Here is a 24,234-nt window from a genome sequence, read left to right as displayed (position 1 = left end):
ATACCAAGTAAAAGGATATTGCTTTCCTTGAAACATCTTAGTAAGCAGTGGAATGGTAAGCTCACACCCTTGCTCTGTCATGTGTCTTGACGTGGTTTTTAAAGGAGAATATCCTTATAAGGAGGACAGGCATGGGGCAGGGAAGAATATGGAATCCCTCTACAGCCCCTGAGATGGACTTTCCAGAGCTCAGAGTCCTGAATCTGCCCTTGGTCCCCAGAGGAATCTTGAGCTACCAGGCTGTTTGTTTTTGTGTGTGTGTGTGTTTTTTTTTTGTTTTTTTTTTTTCTGGAGAGATGACCCCAGGTCCCAGCCTTAGAGGTCATTCCTGAGTAAGGAATGGCAGGGTAGTCTGTGGTGTACCACTAGTGTGGGAGCTACTGAGCTGCTACAAGGGTGGGTCCTCTGACAACAAGCCGGATGCTAGTTTGTCCTCCCATCCACCCACCTTCCTTTCCCCAGGCCTAGAAAAGTTTTTCCCTTGGGCTGCTAGAGGAATTCCAGAATGCTGAGCACTTGGAAACATGGTTGCCAGCCCATCTTAGTACTCAGCCCCTCTGAGTTTGAAGAGGTGATCCCCATTTTCTGAGAACCTCACGTACTCAAAAAAATCTGTGTGGTCTTGAGGCTAATGTGTGCTATAGAGAATAAAGTGCAGGCTTACTCACTGGGATAGCAGGTGGAGTACCAACCCTGGCCAGTCGCATCCCTTGTACCACAGGTGATCAGGACAGACAGGCAGAGGTGGAGTTTCCCCCAGGTTGTAGTGCTAGAAGCAATGCAATGAATATAGGTGCCCTCCATCTGGCAGGGACTGCAGGAGGTGCTCAGGTCCTTTGTCCATCACCCAAGCCCAGGTCACACCTGATCTATCCACTAGCCTACTGATGGCCTTACCTGGATGTCAGGTTGTTAGCACCTTAGGTAATCCATAAGTACTTGTCTGGAAGTTTTTAACTCTGTAGACTCATCTTCAGGGATAACACCCATTACTCAAACTTAACCCAAGCAGATAAGCACTTATGAAGCTGTTTCTACCCTTTCTCCATGTGCAAATCAAGTCCAGTGATTGCCACATAACCCATTATTCCAGCCATTACCATCCACAACCAAGAGCTTTGGAATCCTGAAGGCAGATTGCATATACTGAGCATCCCTGTGGGCTGGCTGTCCTGCTACCTGTTTGAGAGGAGGTGGCTGTCAGCAAGGCGCTTTGAATTTAGGCAAACAGAATACACATGAGCACACCCACAAAACTGAAGTATAGTTCATTAACCTCATGAATAGATACTGAAGTTTGACCATGAATATTAGCATCCAAGGGCTTCTAAAACCAACCACCACTAACTGAATAGCTCACAACAATAGAAGTTTCTCATAGTTCAAGATCGGAAATCAAAATTCGTCTGTGCTGTGAAGGCTTTAAAGGAAAATCTGCCCCATCCTTATGTGTGGTTTCTGGTGTTGCTGGCATTCCCTGGTCCTCGTTAACTTACAGCCATGTGACTCTAGTCCCTGCTTCTGTCTTTCCATGGCTGCCTCTCCTAGGTGTCCTTTCTTAAGAGGGTACCAGTCCTATGGGAATAGGGCTCCCCCTAATGACCTCACTTAGCTTGATTTTTATCTGCAAAGATTCTATTTCCAAATAAGGTCATATTCACAGGCTTTGAGGGGCACACACATAACATGGCATCATACATACTCAACATGTAAGTGCCTGTGAGTGTGGTGTGTGTGAAGTAGAGGTGGGAGGGAGTTGTTAATGGAGTGCCTGTGATAGCCTGAGTGTGGAGCTGTGTTTTGTAGGTGGGAGGGAAATGCACTCGTGGAGGGCAGGGGTGCCAGGTATTCTTGCAAAAGCAAAATAAATTTTGTAAGTTTTGACTTTGACCAGAAATACTCATGTGGACATTGTGCCCTGCAGTCCATGCTTACCTTTCTGTGTCTTTGCCTATACAGATGGAACAACCAAGGAATGATACAGATTTGGACCAGGATGCAGATCTGGCCTACAATAGTCTGAAGGTAAGGCTGGCTGTCCTCTGTCAAGGACAGATGACAGGTTGGACACCAGAAAACCAGGTTCTAAGATCATCTGCTCAAAAGTAGAACCAAACTCTAAGCAAATAACTTCCTTCCACAGTTTAATGTCTTCAAGACAAGAAAGTTTATTTTGTTATTTTTATTCCAATGCAAGAAAGTTTATATTTACCCCAAGGAATAATAATCCATGCCTGGCCCACCTGACAGTTTCAGTTGAAGTGTGGCCACTGGAATAAAATTGCTTTTAAAGTTCGGACTTGCACAGGCAGCTCTAAGGCAGAGGGATGACCCTGCGTGTCTGATGCTGGCCTGGTGGGAGACAGCAAGGTGCAGTGGTGGAGGCCTCAGATCAAGGACTAGTGGGCCCATGGTACGGAAGAGTGAATGAAAGGAGGCTTGGGGCGAGCCCCACACTCTTCCTGTTCCTCAAGATTTGGAAATATGGCGGTTTATCCAGTCTGCCATTCGGTAACTCTGCTGGCAGCCGCAGCACCCAAGACAGTATCCCTAAATCATTCCCATGACTTTCATTTCTCCCAAAATTTTTACCATAGTAAAATGAACATAATGTAAAATTTACCATCTCAACTATTTTTAAGCATCTGGTTCAGTGATACTAAATACATTCACATGTTATACAAGCACCATCTCTGTGACTCTTCCTCTTGAAAAACTGAGTCCACTTCATTAAATAACTCCCTTTTCCTCCCTCTCCCCATCCCCTGACAACCACCATTCCACTTTCTGTCTCTGTGAATTGGACTATGCTAGGTCTGTCATGTAAGTGGAATCATAGAATATTTGTCTTTTTATGAGCAGTTTATTTAACTTTGCATAATATCAAGGTTCTCCCCTGTTGTAGCATGTCAGAATTTTTAAGGAACAGTAATTCTGTGTATGTACTACATTTAGTTCATCCATATTTGTGTTGGGGGATTGTTATCCACTTGGACCTGAGAAACCTCACAGGCTCATGTATGAGATGAGGATACACTTGGAAGACCCTTCAAAGAGGAGTTAGTTTTTTGTTGAAACCCTAGATGCTCACTGCCAGAATGTTAGGCCTTTCCCCAGATCCTTCTATAACCCAATGTATCCCCAGCTCTGGACAGAGGCAAGTTGTTCAGTATCATGCATAAGGTTTTGGGGTAAGGTTGGGTTGAAGGTCCTCAGGGCTGGTCACATCTGGCAGAGCATTATCTAAGGAGGCCTGAAGGGGTGTGACTGGGCTGGAAGATGGGACAAGGCAGAGGAGAATGAGCAGTGGGTGTGGTCAGAGTTGGTGAGGCCAGCAGAGGGCCAGGGTTAGGGAAGCTCACTATCCCCTGAAGCCAGGTACCAGCTGAGGGACAGGCCAGGTGCCAAAAGGAACCAGGACTGCCTCTGACTGGGAGTGTGCTGGGCAGAAGGTAGACCTTCTCAAGGATGCCAACAGCTTTGGGTTTTCCTGCTATGGGCCACACCTGGTTTGAGATCAGTAGCTGGTGACCACTGACTCAGCTTGCAGAAGAGTAAAAACGTGGCATCTAAGAGCCCAGGTTGGCATCTAAATCCTTCCCATTTTAACCTACCACCCAAACTTTGGCTTGTCCATTGGTGAGCATGAATCAGAAAAGGCTCAATTAAGAAAGTCCTGACATCAAAAAATAATTTAAAAAGTTAAATAAAATTTTAAAAGTCCTGACAGGGATGGGATTTTTTTACTTTCTTAATGTACTGTTTTTTTTTTTTTAACAGAAGCTTTTCATTTTATTTGTAGATTTATGAAAATAATTTTGCTCATCACTCATCAAAGAAATTTTAAATACAGGAAAACTTAATTAAAAACAAATCTATATCCCTGTCTCTTTGAGGCATCCTCTAAAATTATATAAATATTTCTTTCCAAAGCTGCTTCTATGTATTATTTATGTGATATATATGTAATTTTATATTGTACTTTTCACTTAATATGACAGATTTTTCTTAATTTCTTTATAAACATTTTCATGGTTGAAATTTTATAACAATTTTCTTAACATGTTCAACAATTAGAGAAATTAATTGTTCCCAAGTTTTATAAGTAATACCATAATGAAAGTAGGCTTTTTTTTTTTTTTAAATGAACAGGATCATCCACGATTATTCCACTAGAATTTTCCAGAATTTTAAGAAAGCAACTGCTCTGACATGGAGCTGGTTGTACAACTTGAGCTTATTTTTTGGGACGAGGGTCCATTTTACTAGTGTGAAGTATTGCAGAGTTGCAGGGTTATGGGGTGGCTTTCATCCCATATAGAAGCACATTTATCCCTTAACTAAATTCATGTAACCTTCAGTGCTGACACTCTTCCCACATGAACTGTGGCCTGCTTTGTAGTGGACATCTTTTGAGATGCTCTCCGGGGATATAATAAAATGAAGGGAAAAAAAAAATAGGTGCCTAAACACTCTATGGTAAGGTTTATCTGCCCCATCCAGTGTCCATCTAATCCAGCTACTTGATGAGAGAGACCAGGGGCAGGCTAGAGGTGCCCCAGACGGAGTGTTGGGCATGCAGCACCCTAGTCCTGACCTCTCTATTCTTTTTTTGGGTAGTTTCAACCCCCATCCCATACCCTCTCTAATTTCAATCATCACCAACATACATATCAATCGCTAGCTCACCCTTTTGTCTAGAATCCTGCCCTATCATTCTGACTTGTCCTGACCATGGGGACCACAGCTGAACCATCTGGACTCTAAAACTGCTTTTGAGTTTGCCAGTCTCAATAGATGGCAAGAATGTGGCCCAAACATTCAGGTTCTTTCTCTTACCTCCAACATCCTGAGTCCCGAGACTTCTACCTCGGGCCCATGCTACCTCTTTCCTCCCTGCTGCCACCTTGCTCTTGCCTCTGCCCAGATGTCTAGTCTGCCCATAGCAGCTGGAGAGTCCTCCCTGAGGTGCTGAAAAATCCGCTCCAAGCCCCGCCTGAATCCAGCTCCTTCCTGGGTTTGCACAGCTCACCCCATTCTGCCCTGCCCTCTTCAGCACAGCACTTGCTCAGCAAGCCCTGCTTCTCCTTTTTTGGGGGCCTTTGGACCTGGACCTGGACCTGAACCTGAACCGGAAATCTTCCCACCTGGCTAACTACTCCTGGTCCTTTATCTGTTAGGTTAGGCATCACCTGTCCTCCAGGAAGCCTGCTCTTACCCCTAAGACTCAAAGTGATTCTGTCCCCCGGTTCATTTGTATCATAGAATGTTCCAAACAATGTAATGATTTGTACTTTAGTGTAATTATTAGGTTCTAAATGGGTTCTATGTCCACAGCACCAAGCATGGTGCCTGATGTAAAGTAGGCAGAGAAGAATTGGGGATGGGAAAGGAAGGATAAAGGAACAGAACCCCACTGTTCTCCAACTGGGACAGCAGGGCCTTGAGCACATCAGAAAAGTACATTCTTCACACACGTACTTTCTGATGACACGCAAATGAGGTAGCTTGAGGAATCACACTCAAAGTAGAATGATGGTTGCCAGGGACTCGGAAGGGGGACTGGAAATTGTTGTTTTGAGATGGAATTTGTTGTCCAGAGAGGCCTTGAACTGGGAGTTCTCCTGACTCGGCCTCCTGAGTAGCTGGGATTATAGGCATGTACAACTGCACCCAGCCTAGGAGTTGATTTTTTAATGGGGACAATGTCAATTGGGAAGGTGAAAAAATTGTAGAGATGGAAGCTGGTGAAGTTTGCAGAACAGTGTGATCATGCTGATGCTCCAGAAACACGCCTAAGGTTTGCCGTCTCAAGTGTTCTTGCGCTACGTATTTCCTACCGCAGTAAGCACACACCTCCTTTTTTGGCACTGTTAGACCAGAAAGAATGGTGTGGGAGTGGCAGTCAGCCAAGAGAGCTGAGGTGCTGGAGGGACCTGGGAAATAGTGAAGGTGGAGAGCATCCAGGGACGGCTGGAGATGGCCAGCAGAGACACTTCACAGCCGCGCCCTGGTAGAAATCTTTGTGGGAAAGCAGCTGCACTTCCCCCACCTGGCCCTCTTTGTCCTAGAGCTCCTGTTGAGTGGGGATAGCCACGGGATGGCTGCACACAGTCAGCCTACAGTCAATGTCACTGAACCTGTTCTGGCTGATAAAAGCTGAAGGACACTCCAGTCACCATCTGCTGTCACTCCTTTAAGCTACACCTGAGGAGGCTAAGGCCCAGGGCTGGGCAGGGCATACCTTGAGCCAGGAAGAGAACCGAGGGATCCTGCTCCAAGCCTGGTGTTCCTCTGCCAAGTGATGCTGACTGTCCTGAGTATCACACTCAGCCGCCTGTGAGAAAGTCACTCGGGCATTGAGTGCATTCTTAACTCCTGGACTTAATAGAGACTCACATCGGGCCGATGAACTCGCCAGTAATCATGAAGTCTTGGTCACCTGACCCCCAGGGCCCCATTCACATTTGCAGAATCACACTACACATGGCTCATCTCCCCTGAAATCTGAACCTGGGTCAGAGTGGTGGGGACAAGGTGGGGACTAGTGGACCCTGGACAAGGAGTCCGAAGCCCCAGCCCCTCGTCCTGCTCAGCGTCTAAACTCGCGTGATCCTTCCCCTCTCTGGGCTCGCCTTCCTCATGTGGAAAATAGAGCTGCTTCCCGGTGGTGTCCTGGTTCCGTCATCCTGAGGCTCTGTAACACACACGCAGGCAGTGCCTACTTACCACGTGGTTTAGTTTTCTCTGAGAAATTTTGAATTCTGTGTCCACCAGAGCTGTACCAGCAATTTGTGATCAGAGTACTTTAAATTTAGACCTCATCTCAAAGTTGAATATACTACTTAAAAAATGTAAAACATGTTTCAGAGTTGTTCCAACACTGATTTTGACTGTATACTAGGAGTTTTCCCTGCACTGGCATTGACAGTTACTGGCTTTCTATGTGACCAAAAAGGCAACATAATTTTTCTTGTAGATTCTGCAGTGTATTAGTCCATACGATGTACTTTGAAAAATGGGAGTGGGGGACACTTGGGACAATTAAGTTTAGGCAGCCCTATATATTCTATACTCCCTCTTGGAAAGTCACAAAGCATGTAAGCATACTAAGGCTCCAGAAAGTCCTGTGCTAACAGCATATTTAAAATTATCAGCTGGGGGTGTAGCTCAGTTGTAGAGCACTTGTTTAGCATGTATGAGGCACTGGATTTGATTCCCAATATTGCAAAAGAAAAAAAAATTTTCAACAAAGAAGGGTTTCATAGCCAAATGTGCTTGGAAACGCATATTGGATGACTTTGGGGACTGCTATAGAGGCACTGTGTGAGATGCCTTACCCTGATAACTTGGGGTCGTGAGTTCAAATCAAGGTCCCAGTACTGCTTGCTCATGCCAGTCAGAACTTGGGTTACACATTTATTTTGAATTTCTTATTTTGATTCATTGTACCCCATTTGTATACAATGAATCATATTTTTAAAAAATTTAAATTTTTAAAGGGGGAAATTGCTCTTTACTGCCCCAGTAGACAGGGCAAGTTGGTGAAGGCTAGCAGGGAGGAGGCCCTCCTCAGGAGAGTGCCCTGGATCTGGGCAGTAATGGGGTGCTGTCACTTGGGCTGTCTTCCAGAGGCAGGAGCTGGAGTCGGAGAACAAGAAGCTGAAGAATGACCTGAATGAGCTGAGGAAAGCCGTAGCCGACCAAGCCACCCAGAACACCTCCTCTCACAGCGCCCCTGACAGTTACAGCCTCCTGCTAAACCAGCTCAAGCTGGCCAATGAGGAGCTAGAGGTTCGAAAGGAGGAGGTGCTCATCCTCAGGACCCAGATTGTGAGCGCTGACCAGCGCCGACTTGCTGGCAAGAGCATGGTAATAAGATGGCAGCCGTGGTTGGGCTTGGTGTGGGTGGTGCTAGGTAATAGACATGGGTTTTTTTAGGTGTCTACCCACCAAGGTCTTGAATCTGAAAGAGCAGAGTCTCTGAATCCGTGGTGTCTAAAGGCATCACAAGGGGCTCAGTGCCCTTTAAGCATGAGCTTTCCTCACCCAGATCTAATGTTTCTAGAATCTTCTCAATAAGATGCTCACAGAAATGGGAGACAGAATAGATAGGTAATCAGGGGTGGGCGTGTTTTTCATCTCATGCCCCTTGCTGTTTATTTCATCTCTGAAGCGGAGAGAACCGTTCTCTCTTAGGGTGGCCACATCCTACTTAGTGTTCCTAACGTCCACACCACTTGGGACAGAAAGTAGAGTGGAAGGGAGGGGACAGAGGTCTTCTGAGTCACTCAGAGCTCTGTGGCCTATGCTGGGTGACTTCTGGGCCTGAACCCTGGGGTGGTTTGGAGGCTGGAGTGAGGAGACAGTAATGAGTGTGGTGAGTTCAACACTGAGCCACCCTTTCATCATGGCTTCTGGACATGAGTGTTGCTTCCTTCCAGTGACACTCTCATGTCATCTTCCCCACTGCTAGCTCTCCGTGTCTCACTGCTGCACCTTGCCGTTCTGTATCCCTTCCGAGATGCATGGTGACGTGCTTGAGTCTAACTGTAGCCACCTGGGTTCTTCCAGGTCTATATCTTGTCCTAGAGGCACGTTTTTAGACCTCTCTATATATAAAGCCGTTTCGTGGTGGTTTTATAATCCGAGGTGTTTGTTTCCTTATCTGGGGCCTTCCAGGAGCCGAACATCAATGCCAGAGCAAGTTGGCCTAACAGTGAAAAGCACGTGGACCAGGAAGATGCCATCGAGGCCTACCATGGGGTCTGCCAGACCAACAGGTAAGGCCCCCCTCTCGGTAAGCTATACCTGAAGAAAGCCATGGGGACTGGGGGGTCCTCCCTAACCTGATCAGTTAGAGCCCTGTTCCTCAGGCACTGGCCTTGTGCTCAGCATTGCGGGGGTAGGGGTGTTAGTTGGAGGAGATAAAAGGGTTGAACTTCCTTAGTCCCAGGTCCTTGGGAAGCCTGCCATTAACTTCTGCAGGACTGAAGGAGGTAGAACCCAGGATCCCTGAAAAGTGTTAGGAACAGGGAGCTTCCCTGAAGGAAGAATAGAACAGGAACTGGGAAAGACTAGCCAAGAATGGCTTTTCTTATGGAGAAGGAGCCCAAATAATAGTGGGGGGCCTGCTCCAGCTGTCTGCCTTCCTCATCCACGTGGTAGGGGCCCCTCCTCTGTCATTTAGAAGAAATGGCACACAGGTGAGGCACTACCAAGGTGGAATTGGAATGTTCTCCCTCTGCCTTGAGATTTCCCCAGATTCTAGCTGATGAACGACCTCTGGTTCGTCCTGAAAGATGAAGTAACCAAGGCTTACTGCAGAAGAGGATGTGTGCCTATGGGAGGCCACGGAGCTGAGGCTGGCGGTGCAGCAGAGAGAGGCCCTGCCAGGAGTGGCGGAGTGCTCCAGAATGGGGGTTCTAGAATCCACTTGCTCACTTGCTATCTGGTGACTGTTGTGTGACCACTTGGTGCCTTGTCTGTGAAGTGGGCCCAGTCAGCAGTGTGCCTTCAGTAGGTATTGAAAAGAACTTGTGAGTCTGTGCAAAACACTTTAGAATTTGGGTGGCCCTGGAATAAATTTTATCACCATTATTATGTGTGCTTTCTTGCCACCCTTGTGGGCACCTGTAAAATGAGCCAACTTTTTCCTGGATTTCTTTCTCTCACCTCAACTAGTTATCTGTTGAGCTATCGATCTCTAAACATTTGTTCAAAATTACTGTGGACATGACTTAGTTCTTTGCAAGAATGTAACAGAATTCCAAGACTTAGTGCTTTGACTTCCAGGTCTTTTAATGCAGCCCCTCTTTCTGCAGATGAGGAAACCGAGGCCCAGAGGTTTTGAGCAGTTCAGGCACACAGGTGCTGGGTAACTGAACCCAGGTAGAAACCAGGAGGTCTAGCTCCTAGCCTGGGACTGCCCAGTCCCCTGGCTAGGTGATGAGAAGGCAAAGGTGTACCAGGCACTGGGAGGAAAGGAAATGTATTTCAAGAGAGAGGTCATTCTTTTCTGTGCTAAAACTGGAGTCAAGATGCAGTCATTTTAAATTATCTTGGTGGAAGGTAAGAAATAAGATGAATGAGAAGCAAGAGCACAGTGGATACTAACAAGAGGGCAGTAGCCACATGCTGAGCATCTCTCTCTGGTCTTTGGAACCGACACTGTTATCAGCTCCCTTTTTACCCATCTCCGCATTTGTCAGGATCAAGTCCCCAGCCTCTACCTGGAGGATTAGTACTCTGGACTCATCTTCTTTATGGATATAATAATGATGGCAATAAAATATAGTTTTCATTATATCTTAAAATAAGTCCCTTCCCAGCAAGTCTAGCATTCATCAGGCAACTTGTAGCCTGTGAACCTGAGTTACAAACAGAAAAAAAGGGCTGCTTTGGGGAGGGGAGGCCTGAGACCAGGTTCCCAGTGCCTGTCACAGCAGGTGCCATGGAAGTAGCTGTGGTGGGTTCCTCTCTTCCAATTTGGCTTCCACCTCAGCTTTGTGAAGGTTTTACCATTGCACCAAGTCCCAGCATTGAGCTGGAAGAACTGCCCAGCAGGCTGCCGGGTAGGAGGGTCCCAGCAGGGAAGGGCATCCCATTATGACAGGCTGCCCAGGGGCAGGGTGCTTGAGGATTGAGATTTGTTCTGCCTTTCCTATAGCTGTCCTCTAACGGAGGGTCTTACAGTGTGCATATAAACTGTGTCTGTGTGCAGGTGTGGGAGGAGGGGTAGGTCAGGGCCCTTTAGAATTTTGATCTCTCCTGTCCCTAGAAAATCTTTACATTCATAGACTGAGTTTTGCTTTGATTTCTGGGGAAAGTCCAGACACATCTCTACCCCAGTCAGTCTTTTCAAGTTCAGAACCTTTCCACTTCTTGACTTTCACATTCTGTAGAGTCCTGTTTGTCTTTACAACTGCATCTTTTGCCTGGCAGAGGCAGGCAAGGAACAGGTCCAGGCAGAGAAGCAGTACCAAGGCCTGCTGCATGAATACGGGCAGCTTTTCTGCTTCCAGAAGCCATCTCACTCTTCCATCTTGAGAACTGAGAGGAACCACCCTTGTTATCACCATTTTATATATGGGAAAGCCATAGGGAAAGAGGAGGCTGTGAAAACCAAGCTAAGGTGTGGGAAGTGTCATCTTCTCCAGGCAGTCCCTGGGAGGGGGGACAGGAGGTGGGCTGAGGGAGAGGTTGCTGCTCCTCTCAGACCAACCACACCACTAAGCAGGTACTCAAGGTCACAAAGCTAGGCGGGAGCCTCAGCTCAGGTCTGGCTCCAAGAATAGTGCTCATTTGACCCCTGACCCCTTCTAACCAAGCCCTGCCACAGCTGCAGAATTCATTAGTGGACTTTTCCCTGGCTCTCAGGAACCTGCCTTGCAGCCCCTGTCAACTGGCATGTTCTAGAAAACAGCAGGAGGCATTTAGCATGACCTTTGTTGCTACCACCTAAGCTGGGGCACATACACCTGGGTTATTCTCCTATGCACACTCCACCCTGAGTCTGGTCTGTCTAGGACAGTAGAGAATATATTTGACAAGGCAGGGGTGTGCGTAGTCTCCCGAGGATTTGCCTGAAGTCATAGGGCTCATTGGCCTTGAGCTCAGCAGCTGTACATCTGGCTTAGAGCCGCAGATGAGGTGGAAAGACCATGGTTCTGGCAGCCCCTTCCTGGCCAGGAACTCTGGGCTCCTAGGGACATCATCCCCTTCCCTTTCTCACAATCTAGTTGGTCCTGAGCCAGCAACACAATCGCTGTCTCCTGTAACCCAGTGCATAACCGTAGCTTTTGCAGACCGCTCACCTTGTGTGACCAGGCCTGCAGCCCTGGAACTCTGGATGTTTCTCTGTTCTGGTGGGTGGGCTGCTACCTCCCACTCCTCAGAGATCCCAGTAAATATCCTGAGCTGCTTAAAGAAAGCACAGTGTGAACTGAAGAAATAAAAGTATCTGTGGAGTCCACGGGGTTTTTCATAGAAACTGAAACCATCTCCAAGCTACCCAAAACCATGTCTGTTTCCTTCTAGAGGAGGTAGGTCCTTCACTATGGCAGAGCCGTGGTCCATTTTCTTAAGATGTCCACAGAGGGAAAATACTTTCCTAGGCCTTTTCTGATGCATGATAGAGATCTAAAAAAATCCCTTTGAGATCATCCAGTGAACCACTGTCCCCTGACACATGAAGAAATAGGCCCAGGGAGTGCAGGCAAGGAGCCCAGGGGCACTTGTTTCTCCAACCAGTATCCTAAACACTAATCCTTGCTACCTCCTGCAGTCAGAAACTGCTTGCTGCTTCTCTCTCTCGACCCCTCTCTCAACCTCCTTGGGAACAGGGCTCAGCACAATAGCCTATGCATAGGAGGTTCTCCTCAAATATTGACATCAAGCACTTTTTTTAAATTCCTGAGCCGAATTGTTAGGGTTCTTCCTTCTCACACCAGCAGGTGGCGCTCCTTCTCTGGCTGCTGGCCCTGTGGGCATAGGTGAGGAGTAGGGAGAGTCTGGGGATTTGGTTCTCTTTCACATAGAGCAAAGGGCTCTACCCAGTTGGTTTGCTGATTTGTGAATTTTCTTTGTGCCTGGTGTCCTGAACACTGGGATGCCTGGGCTGCAGGGTTCTCCTCGTCTTCATCCATGATGTCTGGCATGTTACAGAATTCAGAACTCTGCACGTCCCTGTGAGGCTGGTGACGGGATTATTGCTAACTTCCTCGAGGTATATCTCCGCAGCACACATGTACTATAGACAACAAGTGTCGTCACGGGAGCTATAGAAGTGGAAGGACTGAGAGACCCAGTAGCTGGCTGCAGGCCAGGCAACTTGAGGGGAGAAGGTTCAGAGGAAGTCAGGAGGCCCCTGAGACCCTAGCCAGGGGTCAGTGTCTCTCCACATGCTGAAAAGGAGATGAATGGTATAGAGGACCCCTGTGCTGATGTGTCCCCCTTGGGACCCCCCAGGATGCCTGACCCAAAGTGCCGACACAGGCCCTCCTTTGGATGATAAAAGCCCTATTCCCAAGGACGCTTACTAAGTTCAGGTGTTAATTCCTAAGAAGGAAAGGGCTAAAGATCAGCCCCTACTTATTCAGGGTACTGGAGGCAGTATTTGTGAGGCAGAAGTCCTGTATAGAAGGGGTCCCCAAGGTAACTTTGTTGGTGTAGTTCTCACTATGCAGCTGTGAGGAGTTGATGTGGGAGTGGAAGGCGTGGAGAGGCCCCAGCAGCGTCCTCAACGCTGTTTTCCCCTCTCCTCACACCATCGGGGAAGGCCTGGTGCAGATATAACCAGCTCTGCAAGAAGCATATACGTCACACACAACCTGGCAGGACAGTGGCTGACCTGAGCCAGAAACACTCTTGAGGATGAATGGTTTGCCACCTGGGAGTTAGGAAGGGATTCTGGTCTCTGTCAGGCAGTATTGGTGCAGCTTCTGCTCCAGGACTCGGGTGGAGTCCTGGTGGGGGGCACAGGGCCCTGCCCATCCACTGCCACCCAGTCCCACTGGCCTTTGAGGATCTCCATGTGCCCAGGGCTGTGTGTAGTGGGGAGGAGCATCTGATGTGCCTACCCTCCAGGAACCGCCCTTGATGCCATTGGGCAGACCACAGCCACAGCTTGCAGGTGGTTTGCCGAGGTCCTGCTTCTTGAGATAACAGGAGGACATACCCCCTGCCAAAGCCAAGGGGTGAGGTCCTTCAGTTCTCATCCTATAAATTTGGTTTAGCTGTTTCTTTACACAGCTCTGCAAGGAGGGCTGGAGTTGAGGCTATTTCATGCCCTCGTGCCCTTAAGGGGTGACAGAAAGGAGCTTTGAAAAGCAGGTGGGTTGTGCAGTCTCCTGTCCTGGTGGAGGCCGGTGTCTCCTGGTGCTTCACCTGCTACCCGTGCATGCACAGAGTCCTCTCCACCTGGCCCTATTTGCGTGTCTCCCGGTCCCTTTAGCTGATTCTGCGGGAAGGCAGTGCGGTGCTGCACAAGGTGGAAATGCTACTGTGTCGCTGCTGTTGACAGTTGTTGGAACAAGCTCAGCCTGTGCACTTGGCAACATGTGTTCCTTTCTGTGATTATCCGTGGACCCCATAGGAAAACTCAAGAACTCCCTTTCCAGCAACGAAACCTGGGGCACTCGGATGCCGTCTGCAGGCCCCTGAAGTGCAGGAGCTGGAGAGGAGGAAGGGGAGAAACTCACCTCTTTGCCTTCTTGTTTTCAAATCTTGGCTAGCATCACCTCTGGTTCCCGGGCTCTCCACCTGCCTGCCTGTCTCTCCTCCACTGGACACCCTCTTTTTCTGTCCTTTATTTCTAGCCAGACTGAGGATTGGGGATACTTGAATGAAGATGGAGAACTCGGCTTGGCCTACCAAGGCCTAAAACAAGTTGCCAGGTCAAATGTGCTCCCGTCTTCCTGTGTCTGCTTCGTCTGTCTGCCGGCGCGTGTCTGTGCTCGTGTTTCAGCCCGCTGCGTGCAAGGGCTCAGGGCACAGTTCACCTGGGCTGTTGCTGGCTGATGGTCCCTGGGGTTGCCCGTCTGTCCCTGTGTGTCCAGGCTGTTTGAGTGAGGCCAGGGGAGGCTGCTTGTGAGAGCCCTGTGGGACCCGTCTGAGCCTTAGCAGCCACGTAGTCCAGCCCCCTCATTCTGCAGGTGGTAGACCTAGGAGGAGCTTACAGGGCAGCAGCTGAGAACAAAGCGGGGGACCAAGGCTCAGTGGTAGAGTGCCTGCCTAATGTGTGTGAGGCCCTGGGTTGGATCCTCAGCACCACATAAGAATAAATAGGTATTGTGTCCGTCGACAACTAAAAGATACATTAAGAACAAAGAGGAGAGCTGGGCCTGGTGCCTCAGGACTGTAATCCCACCTCCTAAGGAGACCGAGGCAGGAGGATCACAAGTTCAAAGTCAGCCTGGGCAACTTAGCAAGATCCCGTCTTGGTATATAGCTCTTTGGTAGAGCATTTGTCTGGCATGCATGAGATCCTGGGTTCCATTCCCAATAGTAGAAAAAAAAAGTGACTAAGAAATTTCTCTGGGGACTCCCAGCCCCGTGCGTTTTTTGCCCTACATATCAACCCTCCTCACTACAGTATCAGCCAAAAACGTTGGCCTAATCTGTGAGCCAACTGTGCTAACGCAAGGCTCCTCAGGACCTAGCCGTCAGCATGTGGCGGGTCCAGGTCCCTGGGTCTCCTGGAGCTGATGAAAGCCAAGTGCTATGCACGTACCTTGGGGTCAGTCTCACCCCTGACCCTTGTGGAAGGTGGGGGGCACAACATTGAAGCTTGAAGGATTACATAGAAAATGTGCTGGTTTTGTGGAAAATTCGGTCTGAACTAATGTTCATCAGCCCTCAGCAGTAGGTGAATAATTTAGCCAATGAGGTTTGGCACTTAGAGAAGGGGCACAATGTGACAGGTGGTCTGTCACATGCTTGGTGCCAGTGTGGCTTTTAGGGACTGTGGCATTGCTTTGTTCATTTGCACCTCCCAACAAGAGATGGGGCAATAATCATCGGACTTCTTTCCCATAAGAGGAAATGGATGCTCAGGGGTGGCGTAAGTGCCATGTGGCTCCCTCAGCAGCCTGGTGGCAGAACCCAAGCAGGAGCCCCACGCCCTCAGCTTCTGCTAGCCTCTCGTGGTCCTCTCCCAGCTTCCGCTGATAACGTGGTGGAGCTGTAGTCATGGCTGAAAGTCTCCTGACTCTGCAGCCTTTTGCTGGGGTCAGACGTGGCCCCATGACCCGTAAGCAAGGTGACAGGTCAGGTTGCTCACAGGTGGATCAGAGCATGACCTGCCATGCGCAGTCCTAAAGAAAATGACTGCAGGTGAAGCTCTTTGCCTGTGCTGGTGTGGAGCAGAGTGAACAGTAGCTGCTAGTTCTGTTGTTTCTACGGTTATTATGCAATATTATGAGATCCTGTCCCTCAGAAGTATGTTTTATTGGAAGAGGGACCCATGTGCGAAGCTCAGTCATTCCTCGTGTGTCTCACTGGTAGGTCAGATGTGGTGTGACGGGTAAGCAGATGAATGTGTTGAACTAGCACACAGGCCTGTGCCTCAGGAGTCCTGGCTTGTAGAACGAGTCCTGCCCTGGCTGTGTCCTTAAATCTGTCTCGGCCTTTGTTTTCTTTTGGCCAACACACCAAGGAAGCCAGCCCAATGCTTGGGCAGGAATCCTGTAGCACCCTGGGCTGAGTCCACCTCGGTCCACTTGGAGTGTAGGGCAGGCTCAAACAGTGGGCGCATAGCACAGGTCAGGAAGCGCTTCCCTGGGGAAGCATTCTAAAAAGGAGAAAAAAGAAAATCTACTTTATAACAGTCATATACTAACGAAGCCTCCCAGTGTTCAGTGGCCTGATGCATGAGAGGTACCTGACATTGAGCTTCAAGTCTCCAGCAGGCATCTCAGGATGGGTTTTGTCCCACCCAAAGATCGGAGCTACGGCTTCCAGGATTATCCAAGATGGCCACTCTGGCTTCGAAGTGTGTTGGCAAATGGGGAGCTGCAGCTCAGGGTGTGGATGTGGTTAGCTGGAGGTCCTGGAGACGGGATGCGGTTGGTCCAGCAGGGGTCCTGGAGGTCCAGTGTGTTTGGTGTGGTTGTGGGATCCTGGAGGCTGGGTGCAATCAGTCAGTCTGGGGTCACCGTGATAGGGAGCAGTCAGTTGGTCTGGGGGGTCCTGGCGGCAGGGAGCAGTCAGTCGATGTGAGGGCCCCAGAGGCAGGGAGTGATCGGTCGGGCTGAGGAATCCTGGAGACGGGGCTCAGTCAGTCCGGCCAGGGGTCCTACGGGGCCTGGCTGTTGTCTCAAAATGGCGGCAGCCACGTGTAATCAAACCTGCAGGTACTGTGACAGTGAACTTCCAGGCAACAGCAGGCAGCTGGTGCTCCACTGGCGGTCGGTGATCAGTTTGCTGACTGTTGTCGGACGATCGGGAGGTGAACCTCGAGTGTTGGGTGATGGATAGGAGTAAGACAGGCGAGAGGCAGGCAAATGGCGGATGATAGGCGCCTGACAGTGAGCAATCTGCACTCAAAAAAGGCGTCGATATGCTGGCAGACTGCAGGTGATCACAGCAGGCAAATGGGTAAATAGCAGGGGATCGATAAGTAGCAAAAACTGCCTCACCGAGAAACAGATATCCTCTGCTTGAAACCGGAGTTAAGGAGCGACAAGGAACGCAGCCTCCCTCTAGTCCACCATCTTGGATCTCCCCTGGGGAAGCATTTTAGAACCCAGGCATTTTTATCCTCATTAAATCTACAGTTTATTAATGATTAAGTGCAGTTGAGCTAACGTTGGATGTTATCTAACTATTGTACGTCACCTGAAGTGCTGACCTGATGACCAGGCTGTCCTCCACGAGCTTCACGTTGCCGCTGCTTTCTTTTGGCCGGAAGCCTGTGGTGCGTTCCTCAGCCGTTGCCAGCACTGGGTGCAGGAGCCGTGGGAGCCAGGCATCGTGCCTGGTGCTGCTGCCACGTCATCTACCTGTCGACAGTGCAGTCTTTTCCCTCCCTCTCTATGCAGTTACCGCCTCTCAGACCAGCAGGACTGCAGAGACACATGCTACCCGCTCCCTGCCTCTTGGTCAGCCAGGGCTCCCACATCTGTCCCCTGGGCACTTCCTAATTCCTAACTCATTGCCTAGCTCTGGTCATTCCAGGGAGAGACTGGGGCCAGTGTTCCCCCACGTAGACCATCTCAGGAGGCTTCTCAAGCCCTTTTCATCCAGCACCCCCTACTTTTCTTTCATACGAAATCAGCTGCACCGAGTCAGAAGTCCGGTTCAGGCAGCCCTGGAATTATTATATTATTTACTTACTTATAAAGCCCTGGAAGTCAAGCATCCTTGCTGTGTTGGCATCCAGCTCCCGAGAACGAGGCTGCCACTGCACCTTCAGAATCCCTTGCTTTCTGTTTTGCTGGGGCAGGTGCTGTCCCAGATGTGCATGGTGACTGGCCCTGGCTGGGCCTTTTAGACTCCGTCTCTGAGCCTTCCCCAACCCTTTCTAGATCTCTGTCTCTGCTTGTTAGACACCAGTTAATCTCAAACCTTCCTCCAGAGCATGTGCAGATAGTCTTAGTTTTGTTTTGGGGGATGAAGGGGAAATTTGTTATAAAAATGTACATGTGATATAGAGTGGGGATAGTAATGGTGAAGACGAATAGGCGAAAGACTCGCCCCTTTCTAAAATTTGTGGGTAGTCTATCTACTTTGGGGAAAGTAAGTAAATAACATAATTAGGGTCTTATCTCAACAAGGACATTCTTGTGAACCTTAGGGCAGACATAGATGCTGTATTTAAAAAAAAAGCATAAGAAATTTGTGCTGATGACATTTTAATATGGAGGCAGTGTCTCTATCCCCAACTGTGCTCAGAGTGAAATAGAGTGCTTTTGACCTTGGTTTTCTGTCCTCTGAGAGGACAGGTCGGCCTGCTTGCCTGACGGCCACCATGGTGTCTGTCTCCCCACTCTGTGCATCCCCCTGGGGATGTGCAACCGCTGTTGCTGCTTCTGCGTGCTTGGCTGTTCCCCTTTTGTGTTTCTGCCTGTGGCCTCTCAGTTGGGGACACTGCCCCAAGCCACTTGGTCACCTGTCATCCCCTCCTTGGTGCAGGTTGCTGGAGGCACAACTGCAGGCCCAGAGCCTGGAGCACGAGGAGCAGGTGGAGAACCTTAAGGCCCAGGTGGAAGCCCTGAAGGAGGAGATGGACAAACAGCAGCAGACCTTCTGCCAGACTCTGCTGCTGTCCCCAGAGGCCCAGGTGGAATTTGGGGTCCAGCAGGAAATATCCCGGCTAACCAATGAGAATCTGGTGAGTAGCCATGCCTCATAGATCAAAGCTCTGAAGTCACATTCTAGAAGAAAATAGGACCATGGTGGCTTTTAGCCAGATGGACAAGGTTCGTGTCCTTAGTCCTGCAATGGGAACAAATATTCTAGAAATCCCCAGTCTGCTGACAGTTAACTGAAATATCTGTCCTTTTTTGTATTACTTAGTGGTTTAAAACAGCAGCCACTGTTGTGTCGATCAGGAATTCTGACAGCTCAGTGGAGACAGCTTGCCTGTGTTCCGCATGATGTCAGCTGGGGCTGGAAGACCCAAGACGGCCTCGGTTCTCCTTGTGGTCTCTCCCTCTCTCCATGTGCATACACATTCATTGGTCTAGCCTGATCTGAAAGCAACTGGCTTCCAAGAAACCACAAGAAGTAACTGTGGGGCCTCTTAAGGCCTTGTCCCAAAACTAGCAGAGCTTCACTACTGTCACCTGCTATGGATCAAGACAAATGATGAGGCTAGGCCAGGCATAGAGGGGGATGGACCCCACCCCTGACAGGAGGGGCAATTGATGGCTGTCCTTGCAGGTAGTCACCAAGGGAGTCCTGGCAGATGCCAGAGCAATGGAAGAGTCCCTGTCCTGTGAGAACCTATAGATCAGTAGAACTAAGGTACTTATAAAAGAGAAGGAAGATAGGTGTTTCTAGTCTGGGCTCTAATGCTGATAGAGCTAGGACCTTCCTGCCTTCCCAACTGAATCAGGATGAGATTAGCCCAGCCAAATCCTTCCCACGACAACTTGCTGCTCTTGGTCCCAAAGGGCTGACTAGATTCCAGTGGCAACAGTTGCTAGGGGTTGGGCCTATAGCTGCTGCCTTGTGTGGCTTCTAGGCCCAGGTAGTCTCACTGACCTTCCAGCCAAGAATCCCAGCACCCCATTCCTACACCTCCACCTGTCCACTCCTCCCCAGGCTGCTGGCTTGGCAACCTGAGAAGGTGTGACTTGGAGATCCCTGGGATTACACAAGGCATCGGAGAGCCAGAACCAGGAGGAATTTGCCCTATTATTGAGAATGGAGTCTGGCCCATGACTGGCTTCCTGAGCTCCAGCGCAGGGAGCTGCAGCCTACATGGGGCAACCTTTCTGGCCAGGACACGGAGTCCGGGCTCCTCAGACAGCAACCCACAGGCTCCCCAGGGCACTCTGCTCCCAGCAAGAGTAAACCTCTCGTCCAGGGCCACACTCAAGTTCTTCACCCTATTTCCTTCTTTTCTCAGGACCTTAAAGAACTGGTAGAAAAGCTGGAAAAGAATGAGAGGAAGCTCAAAAAGCAACTGAAGATTTACATGAAGAAAGTCCAGGACCTAGAAGGTACAGTATGTGTGAGCATGGGTCGTGAAGCAGAGGTGTGCCTGGCAGTGCCGTGCCGTGAGCTGCCTGCCCTGTGGCACGCCGTTCACTTCACCAATTTCCTGGTGACTGTCCTCACTCCAGCCATGCCACAGAAGAATTCAGATCCTGGTTGGGCATGGTGGCGCATGACTGTAATCCCAGTGCCTTGGGAGGTTGAAGCAGGAGGACTGCAAGTTTGAAAGTGGCTTGGGTAACTTAGCAACACCCTGCCTCAGAAAATAAGAAAGACTGGGGACATAACTTGGTGGTAGCACTCCAGGGTTCAGTCCCCAGTACCACCAAAAAATATATATATATATATATATATACACACACACACACACTCTGTATGTTCACACATTCTCAATTGGCAGGTCTAGACAAAAGACATGAATGGAGCAGGTGTTATCTAGTCCTTCTGCAGGACTAGAAGAATGAGACACTGAGAACGTGACTCTGGGGTCCCTACCTTGAAAGAGCTTAGACTTGGAGGCAAGACATTGTGGTGTGAAAGAATGTTGTATAACACAAAGACCCCAGCCCCTGGGGCCTTATTGTGTGCCATGGAGTGTCCAGTTCAAATTACTAGTTGAGTGTGCCCAGAGAGCAGGCAGTGATGTCAATCATGTTCCCAAAGCACTGGGAACGGTATGTCCTCTCCTCTGACCCTGGTCAAATCTGCTCTTTAAGCACATGATACCTGCTTGGAACTTTCCATGGTCCCTCATTGCCTATATACCCCTCCTTATCCTTCCACCCTCCCCTCCAAGAGCCACCAGCCCATTATCGTATGCTGTCCTAACGCAGCCCTGATCACAGGTGGTGGTTCATTTGTTTAGTCACCTGTTAACGTTTACCTCCTGCTCGACTCCTGGGCTCCAGGAGGCTGAAACATCTGGGACCCCCCAGGCACATGCAGGCAGGAGTGCTCTCTCCCTAGCCGGTGGTCTCTCTCCACCCTGCCAATATGCCCCCTTCATCTTGGGATTTCTCATTTTCTGTTCCTCAAGTTCTCATTGTCCTAATGCTTCTTGGCTTCTAGCCTCTCCCTTTTGCTAGTCCTAAAGACCTGTCGCACTCTTCTAGTGCTTCTGTGTCTGCCCTGCCCATTTCTCTGTGACCAATCCTCGTCCCTATTCCCAGATAACTTAGCTTCCCAGGCCCTTCCTCTGCTCACGGTGTTCTGCCCTAATCCCTTCCCTATGACCTGCAGAGGGAAACTCCAGTTCTTGTCTCGCACACCTCTCCCCCAACCCTGCGCCCACCCAGAGCCCCATGCCAGTGCAGAGAGCCACACCCACTCTGGGCCTTTGCCCTACTTCTCTCCCATTCTTCTAGGGACCTCAGTGAGGTGGGGTTGGTGGGTTGATAGACCAGCCCTTGCACCTGTGGTGCACACTTCTGGTCTGGCACCTGGCAAGGTGTGTTGGGGGTCTGTTTTAGTGAACATCCAAATATCTCTTTAGCTAGACTGGCTGGGGACAAGGTTGGAGACCCCATCACATCTAGTCCTATGCTTAGAACTGTACCCTGCATGCAGTAGGGCATCCAGGTGTGCTCAGGGGTAAATCTGTGGATGTCTGCTGCGCTCTCAAGGGGTCAGACAGAGGGAAGGCCTGAATGAGGTTGACTACCCTTTATACCCCCAACCACACCTCCAGGACTCCTCCTGATTGTTCCTTATGTCACTGCATGGACTGCATGTTGCAGGCTCCCAGACTGGACTCTGCATTGGGGTACTGGACAGGGTGCTGTGCACCCTGGCACATCTGCACTTGCACTGTGGCTGCATCATGATGGCCACTCTGGTCACACACAGGGAATTTGGCACAGTAGACCTGGCCATGGTCATGACACCTTCCCAGAAAGGTGGTATCCCCTTATAACTAAGTGAAAAGCTGCAGCTGCCAGCAAGAGGGTAGAACAGCCTGCTGCCTGCTCCACTGGTCCAAAGCCTGCCCAGTGCCCTTTCAGGGGTTTCCCCTTCTCTCTTCCCTTGTCCCACAGCTAGTGTGTGGCAGAGGCCACAGGAACAGACCACACAGAGTGCAGGAGCTTGGGAACCCAGAGCACCCTGTCCAGACCCAGGTCCAAGCCCCCATCCTCAGGCACAGCTCACTGCTGGCCTTCAGCTTCAGGTCCCCACTCATGCTTCCTGTTGTCTCTTTCCCACTCAGCTGCCCAGGCATTGGCACAGAGTGACAGGCGGCACCATGAGCTCACCAGGCAGGTCACGGTCCAGAGGAAGGAGAAGGACTTCCAGGGCATGCTGGAGTACCACAAGGAAGACGAGGCCCTCCTCATCCGGAACCTGGTAACAGGTCAGGACCACCAGGGGGCCCCACATGCCAGCCCTCCTCCCTGACTCCCACTTCCAAACATAACCCACCTGTCCGTATCCCCGTCCCAGCACTGCCACTCTCCTCCTCCCCCTCCGCTGTCTCCAGCTGCTTCTAACCATAGCCCGTTGGTTTTCCAAATAAAAATCTGACCCCCATAAACTGCAGCCTATACTCTCAGGAAAGGGCACCTTTGTTCTGCCTGTGTTGGGTAGAGTTGGGGGAGCTGCCAGCCCACCCCCTGCTTATTCCAGATGCAGCCACAAACCCCACTTCCTGGTGAAGCTCTGTGGGGGTGACCGTGCTTTGGCAGTACCATAATTCAGACTTGCAGGCATGTCCTGCTGCCAGGGGCTGCCCAGCCCATTAGCTTCCTTGCCTTGCTTGATCTTCACAGCCTCTCTTTAGGTGCTGTGCTGTTCTTTGTTAACTCTGAACGAAACCAAGATCATTCTAGTAACTTTCCCAGGTAATACAAAGAGTAAGTGGTGGGTCAGGGATTCAAATTCCTGCTGTTTGTGAAAAGCTTTGCAGTTTGTAAGTGCTGTGTAATACAGCACTTGGGAATATGGTCTCTGGAGCCACCAGGCCTGTGCACAAACTTTGCCCTTCTTAACCACGTGACTGAGGACGTGTTCTCAGGTGTCACATGGGGAAGAGGATTGTACCAATAGCACAGAATTGGGAGGATGGAAGTTACCAATTCGTTGCTCACAGGTGCCTGAATCGGCAGCATCCCCTGGGGAGGGGGTTTTGTTAGAAATACAGAATCCCAGGGTCCACTGCAGACCTCCCAAAGTAGAACACACATAGCAAGAAGCCAGGTGGTCCAAATGCACACTGAAGTCTGAGGAACACTGAGTTCATGCATGCAAAGGACCTAGGATCACTCTGGTCCTTTGTGGAAGTTCACTGGGGTTGGTCTGTACTGTCCTGCATTCCCTGCAGTTTGTCGTTCAGGCATGTGGCAGGGTCAGGGTTGGCCTGCCTGGCCTGATGTGTTCTTCAGGGTTATCAGGCAGCTTGTTCTCGGGTCTAAAAGACCTGCCAGCCCAGCAGCAGAGAGGGCAGGGTTTTCCCTGTTAAGTCAGAAAGGACACTTCTTCTCAGGGTCTCTCTTCTTGGATGCTTAGAGAGGGGGTTCTGTATCTTCAGGTTGCACAGGTTTGTGCCTCGATAATTCCAGGTGGCTGGGTGGGGAGCTGCCTTCTGGGCTGGCACACAGGGCTCTTGAAAGCTGCTCTCCTCACCTGCCCAGCCAATGAGCACAGCTCCCTCCCCTCTAGTCTCGAGCCCCAACCTAGAGCCTCCTTCAGAGCCAGGAGGAGTCTTAGAAGAGAGTCCTGCATGAGGAAAGGAGGCGCCTTTGGTGGTCTGATCCTCCAGGTCCTGAGCTATTAGTTCCCTTCTTTGTGGTGCCTTGGTGTCACCATCTGTAACATGGAGATGGGGTTCCCCTTCGCTTTCCCCTCACACGAAGTGTATAGCAAGGCCAAAAGTGCTCGTGAAAATTGCAAAGGCTTCTCAGTGAGGGGTCAGAGGTGGCAGCTTTCTCAGGGTAGTTAAGTTTAAGTCAGAGGTAACCTTTATTCTGGAGGAGTTGATCAGGGCTGTGACACTTCCGCTCCACTGAGCACCTTGCCTGGGGCTGAGGATAGTAGAAGGGAGTGTGACTTCTTCCTAGAACAGCCTTTGGTGGTTTGGTT

At 49.9% G+C, this 24,234-nt stretch overlaps 1 protein-coding gene across 4 annotated transcripts in view; it reads left to right on the top strand.

The window, feature by feature from the left end:
* Myo5b (myosin VB) overlaps nt 1-24,234 on the top strand; it is a 323,115-nt gene that overhangs the window by 281,974 nt on the left and 16,907 nt on the right. For 2 of the 4 annotated variants that reach the window (XM_047526328.1, XM_047526329.1), the window contains exons 27-33: nt 1,960-2,025; nt 7,633-7,872; nt 8,683-8,783; nt 14,319-14,396; nt 18,634-18,832; nt 20,075-20,168; nt 22,367-22,510. In XM_047526328.1, coding sequence (XP_047382284.1) covers nt 1,960-2,025; nt 7,633-7,872; nt 8,683-8,783; nt 14,319-14,396; nt 18,634-18,832; nt 20,075-20,168; nt 22,367-22,510 — 922 coding nt within the window. The remainder of the gene's footprint in view (nt 1-1,959; nt 2,026-7,632; nt 7,873-8,682; nt 8,784-14,318; nt 14,397-18,633; nt 18,833-20,074; nt 20,169-22,366; nt 22,511-24,234) is intronic. The other 2 variants (XM_047526330.1, XM_047526332.1) reach the window with 1 other exon arrangement.

The sequence above is a fragment of the Sciurus carolinensis genome, chromosome 15 (assembly GCF_902686445.1).
Source record: "Sciurus carolinensis chromosome 15, mSciCar1.2, whole genome shotgun sequence".
Lineage (NCBI taxonomy): Eukaryota > Metazoa > Chordata > Mammalia > Rodentia > Sciuridae > Sciurus > Sciurus carolinensis.
The sequence above is the reverse complement of the archived record's forward strand: the minus strand, read 5'-3'. Positions and strand labels throughout refer to the sequence as shown.